Genomic DNA, 6000 nt, shown 5'->3' on the forward strand with positions numbered 1-6000 from the left:
AGCTCGTAGACTACAAAGGTTTCTCTAACAGTATTGTTGCTATCCACTTTGCTGAGCGCTTTGGTTAAAATATATTCTTCAAAAATAGCAGCTTGGTGTGGAAGGCCGACACAGAAGAAAAATATAAGACACTTAGCAGCGAGGAAACACTTAGTCAAATGATGGATTAGTCCATTGGCAGAAAAATCTTTGCAAACAAATATGATTGTTTTCCAGTTTTTTTTGCTGGTTCTGCTTCATCAAATGTGAGGATTTGCTGCTTTTCTGTTTTATACCATTGTACATTTGAATATTTTTGGTTAACGAACTGTTAGTTAAACTAATCAAACCATTTGAATATGACATTTTGACATCTGGGAAGTTGTGATGGGCATTTTTCACCATTTTATGAGGATTGATTGGTTAATTGAGAGAAACATGTCAGATGAATTGATGATGAAACTAATCCCTAGTTACAGCCCAAGTATTAAGACATTTGATTGCCGGTGGTCTGATATATCCTCTCTACTCCCCCTCCACCTTGTCTCTTCTCAGATCACCCAGATGGATCCGGGGTCGACTCTGCTGGAGGCCAAGTTGTTTCCGCAGGAGACGCTCTTCCTGGAGGCTAAAGAATAGGAACTGGCCCTCTGATGGCTGAGAGGACCGACTGACTGATGAACTGGCTGGACACACACTAGTCACCGAGCATGGGCCCCACCAGTCCGGGCCTACACGACACGACACACACACAAACAAACACACACAACCAATCCTCTCAGACGTACATAAACACACTGGCATGCACGTCCAGTGACACACAAGTGCAAGTAAGCTTTTCTGCCCTCGGCCTGGTCGTGGCACATGAATGCCTAGTGTACACGTGTTGCACAGAGGAGCAAAGACAGTATCACAAGCACACAGCCAAACATTCACCTCCTCAAACCTCTCTCTCTCTCTCTCTCTCTCTCTTTGTCTCTCTCGCTCTCTCTCTCGCTCTCTCTCACGCTCCACAACTTCACGTTCCGACAACACAAATCAGTACGATAACAGAATCAAGAGACTGAGAAGACAAATCTTTCACAGGAAAAAAAAAGAAAAAAAAACATGGACTTGTTCCCCTTGTGTCCACATTCAACACACCAAGGCTGCTTTTTTTAGAACATGGTTTTTTTTTGTGTTTGAAATCAAAAAAATGCGAAAAAAAGAAGAAAAAAAGGAAATAAAATAAACTGCAAGAAGAGATGTTGCCTGGCAGAAGTCAGGGTGGTTTCATCTCCACTATGTATTTCCTCCCTTAACCTCCCCAAACTCCACTTTCTGTGCCCTCTCCGCCCTTCCTTCCTCCCCTGGATCCCTCCGTCCGCTGTCTGCCGCGGGGATGAGGCGTAACGGGACGTGGCGGGGCGCCTGCAGCATCTGCAGCGCCCCGGTCTCCGCTGCCCCCGGTCTTAACACCCACCGCTCCACCAGCCGGCGGACTGCTAAGTTTTCTGTTATTATTTTTTCTTTTTCTTTTTTTCTCTTGATCCTTTTTAAGTTTGATGCTGTATTAGTTTTAGTTTGATATACATTATATAAAATATATGAATATGAACATCAATTTGTCTCGCCCGGAAATCTGTTGAAACACCTCCTGACACACACACACACACACACACACACACACACACACACACACACACACACACACACACACACTTTCAAATTATTCAAACGTGATTTTATTTTTATTTCCTAATTCTCTGAAGTTAAGCAAAGATTTGTGATCAGAGTACATGGAAGATCATCGGATTTTACATCAAACTTTGCAATTAATATCAATTTCTGCATCATGTCAGGGGATAATTTAATCATATTTTCATATTTTATTCATGTATGATTATTAATGGATTTAGCAAAGCCGTTTCTTTAAACAAATCTGAGTTGTAGATTTCGGACGTCTTTGAAATCTATCAGCGAAAACTTTTTAGACTTGGCTGCTTTAAAGCCCGAGTCAAAAGAAGTAAATCACAAAAGTCGTTGTGTTACACTGCTAAATATCTTGATTGGCGGTCTTCCCATTCATGTTCAACTTCTTATTAATGTTTTATATTAATGCAAGTTTGATTATAATCAAGATAACCTGAACGCGCTGCCAATTTTGCCCACGGTTGTCCAGTTTCCATTTCTACGGATCCCAAAGTTTAGACCTGCATCTTCACATCTGTTACCATCCAGAGCGCTTTTGCAATGTTTTAATATTCTCACTCACACGCCACCTGGTAATATCAGACACACTGCAGCTAATTTCTTGCCTTCAGCGAGAAGAGATCACGCCGGCTTAGCCCTCCATCTGTATGAGGGCTCCTCTGTCGGCTAAAAGCAAAGTTTGAGAACCCCAGCAGAGCGAGCGTCACAAACAAACGGCTTCAGGAAAAGAAGAAAAGAAACGCAACAAGAATATGTAATTAGTGCAGATCAAGAGTTGATGATTTGTAAGACTGGGGAGGAATTACTAGAATGTAGAATATTGATTGGTGCTGTGATGCGGGAAAGGTCGATCAAAAACAATTACAAAACTAAGTTGATGTCGGTCTTTAAAGTTGATATTGAAATGTTTCATAAGCAGCCGCTATTGGTTGTGCGATGAATCATTGGGCCTTTGCTAAATGATTGTACAACTATAATCTCTAAAAGTCAAAGTTACATGATAAATGAGGAAAGCAAACAGTCTGTTCAAGTTGTTTTGAGTTTGTGGAATAGAGAGTTATCTCTCTTTGAATAATGCCATCAAATTGTTTTAAAAGGTCAATCTTAGCCACGTTGTTTTTTTGGAAATGCAAGTTCTGAGTAGCTGCTTGTGTAATACACACAGCGAGTACACGATCATCATGGGTTCGTCTGGTTTCTCACGCGAGGAATGAGTCGACCTGATGTGCTCAGCCAGCCGCACGTCCATGGGTTTGACCAGACAAGAGCAGTTGCGACAGAAACCCTGCAGGACAAATCCTGTCTCTCTTTCTCCGTTTAATTAAAATGTATTCAGCAAGTAAACAAGGTGTGACAAAGATATCCTGATTTTCAACTATTGATATTTGTTACTCAAGGAAATTAAAACTCTTTTATTGTGAAGAGTTAGGTTGGCCTTACAACTTGAAAGCAAGTCATTGAAAGTTTTGAAAAGTTGACAAACTCATCTTTGGCATTGACTTTGTCCATGAGATCCATGTATATTGTGGCACATTTTGCAGCCTTTTCGACGTGGCCTTTATCCTGCTGTATGATGGAGCAGCAAGAAGACACAACAGGGTCAAATACCCCTCGGTGACCTTTCAGCTACAATGACAGAAAATCAAACGGTGGGTCGCCCAGTTAATTGATTTCTGACTTCATGAGGACATTGCACTAAAGATGCCTGAACTTAAAGCTACATATGGTTGGTTATAAGGAAGTAACGTTTAGGGCTTGTGCCAAATGGTTGTGAGACACACGCACACACACGCGCACACGTGCAGCTCGGGGCGAGGGCGAGGTCGTAGCAGGGCGGAGCAGGGCAGGGAGCTCAGTGAGCGTGAAGCCGCTGCGTTTCTGCAGGAGACAGTCACACAGGTGAGACAGAGAGACACACACGCGCACGCGCACGCACACACACACACACACAGGTGAGACAGACACACAGACAGGTGCACCGCTGCTCGCCTGTCAGGTGGGAGCAGCGCGCATAGTGGCGCTCCTCTCAGGTGTGAGATTACAGTTTCTATCACGCAGCTTTTTGAGCGTTATGTGCGCGGGCATGTTCCTCTGTGCCGCTGATGACGGTGACGCTGATACGGTCGGAAATGCTGATGAGACATCAGGATATTCCCTCTGCTTCCTGACCCAACTTGCCATCGGTTGTTTTGTTTTTTTTGTTGGGAAGAAAGAATGACATGTTAACCTGTTAGATTAAAACATTTATTTATTTATTTTGGAATTCAAAGTTTGAATACCACACTGACTTAATTAAGACACATTACATATTTGTAATTTCCCGCCACACAATAGAAACAGTGAGATCAGTTTGTTGGGCCTCCATTAAGTGAAGCACTATTTCAAGCAAATTATTCATTATTATATTTATTTATATTTATATATTTGTTGACACATTCAGAATCATCGTGAGGCGAAATAAAAACAGATGTTGAATGCCGTGCACTCTCTTCATGTCAATTGTCCAGTTTTTTAAAGAAGATGAAGTGAAGCATTCTTTAAAATCTTCTCAAATTTTACACAAATTTGCCTTTAATCATTTATTTCATCCTTTTTTTTCGTTTAATTTGATTAATTTGTTGATTTTTGTTTTATAAGTAGTGTTATTTATTTTTTCCTGACATAGTCAAACTTGAGCAGGATGTCTTAATCAGCGCCTTCTCGGCAGCAGCAGCAGCCCTTAAACGCGACACCGCGGGATGAGAAAGTGTCTGTGTGGTAATGAGCTTACTGCCGGCTCCCCTGACACAGATTCAGTGGTGGCAACATCAGGTTGCTGTCTTGATTCTCCGATGACAAAAGAGGAAAGCGTCCGTGATGTTTAACCAGCTCCGCCGGGGTCAAGAATGCAGCGCACTGGCGACGGAACAGAATTCCCGACACAAGTGATCTCTCCTCCCTCCTTTTGAAGTGGGTACCACCGAGAGCTCAGAGCGCGGCGGCTCCTTGCATCACAGGATCCCCGCCTGTGTCCCAGACGGGCCTAACCTGGAGGGTCACCCCAAGTTTACTTTCTCAGAGACGCAAAGAAACAGAATGTGTGCAGCTTAAACTGTTGGGGGGGCACAAAGGGAGGGTCATCCATGCCTCTCTGTCTCGCTCCGCTCACAGTACTGTTTGTTAATGACACAATAGACATGCAGAGACTTTGGGTTTTATCTTGAAAAAAAAAAAAAACATTTTACTCGCAGCCATGTAACCAATCATATTTTTTTTTTTTTTTTTTTTTTAAATATGGCCTTGAAATCGGTCGGCGTTTCTTTAAAGGCGCAAAACGGTGTGGGCCCGGATGCTTTTTATAATAATAATGCTTTATTAACATCCACATGCTTTATTAACATCCACGTGCTTTATTAACATCCACTCATTGTAGGAGAGCCAAACAAATAAATAGCCAGAAAAAAATAGTTAATTTAGCTAATTGTCACTATTGGAAGTGTTCAAAGTTGTTTTTCTTCCCTCTGATATATAACCGGTGCAGTTTGAGCAGCCATGTCCCTTGTGTCTCTCTGCTGGCTGCAGCTCTGGAGGCCAACCCAGTTTTATTGGGTGAATATATATATATGTATATATATATATATATATATATATATATATATATATATATATATATATATATATATAAAGATGCTCTCGGCCACGCAGCGACCTGCGGATCCCCGTCGTGCTGTCTGCTGTCGGTGTTCTTCATCCAATAACAAACCGGCAAATACATCTGGATTTACTTCATTTGTTTTTACTTATCAATTCAAAACATGTTTTCATATTTATATACAAAGAATATGTCTTAATGGATTTGTCTTTTTCATGAAATCAATGCCACTTTGTGTGTGTGTTTAAAGTTATCTTAAATTGCGTGATGAGGGTCAGCTGACCAACTCAATGTCTCCCTTTCGTTTTTTCTTTGCAGACAGAGCAAAGAACATGACATTGTATATTTTATGTCAGAATGTAATGTATTGAATTTAAGAAGTCTGCAGTGGAGAATGTAAGTGCAGGGAAAAAAAACATCTGAAAATGTAGGGTGCTGCATGTGCTGACAATATCATAGTTTAATAACTGATTCGTTTGACATTTAAAACCATCTTGCCATCAATCAGAATCGTTCACATGTGATGTCGAAGGAAAATGTAAATGTATACTATTGGTTAGGACTTCTAAAATAACGACAATGTGAATTTAATGTGACCGCATACATGCTGCTGGTTGTGCTGGTGTGACTGGAGGCGCAGGGGGCGCTGATGGGGAGCGCGTCTCACTCAGATGTTTACGTGTTGTGTGGACGGTAGA

The 6000-nt window shown here is 41.6% G+C and overlaps 1 protein-coding gene across 1 annotated transcript in view; it reads left to right on the forward strand.

Annotated features, from left to right (window-relative positions):
• Positions 1-1582, forward strand: part of faf1 (Fas (TNFRSF6) associated factor 1) — a gene marked incomplete at its 5' end in the record, with an annotated part of 59615 nt that extends 58033 nt beyond the window's left edge. The window contains one exon of the mRNA XM_079221092.1: positions 535-1582. Coding sequence (XP_079077218.1) covers positions 535-618 — 84 coding nt within the window. The 3' untranslated portion in view covers positions 619-1582. The remainder of the gene's footprint in view (positions 1-534) is intronic.
• Between the last annotated feature and the right edge of the window lie 4418 nt (positions 1583-6000).

This window comes from Taurulus bubalis (genome assembly GCF_910589615.1).
Source record: "Taurulus bubalis genome assembly, chromosome: 7".
Classification (NCBI taxonomy): domain Eukaryota; kingdom Metazoa; phylum Chordata; class Actinopteri; order Perciformes; family Cottidae; genus Taurulus; species Taurulus bubalis.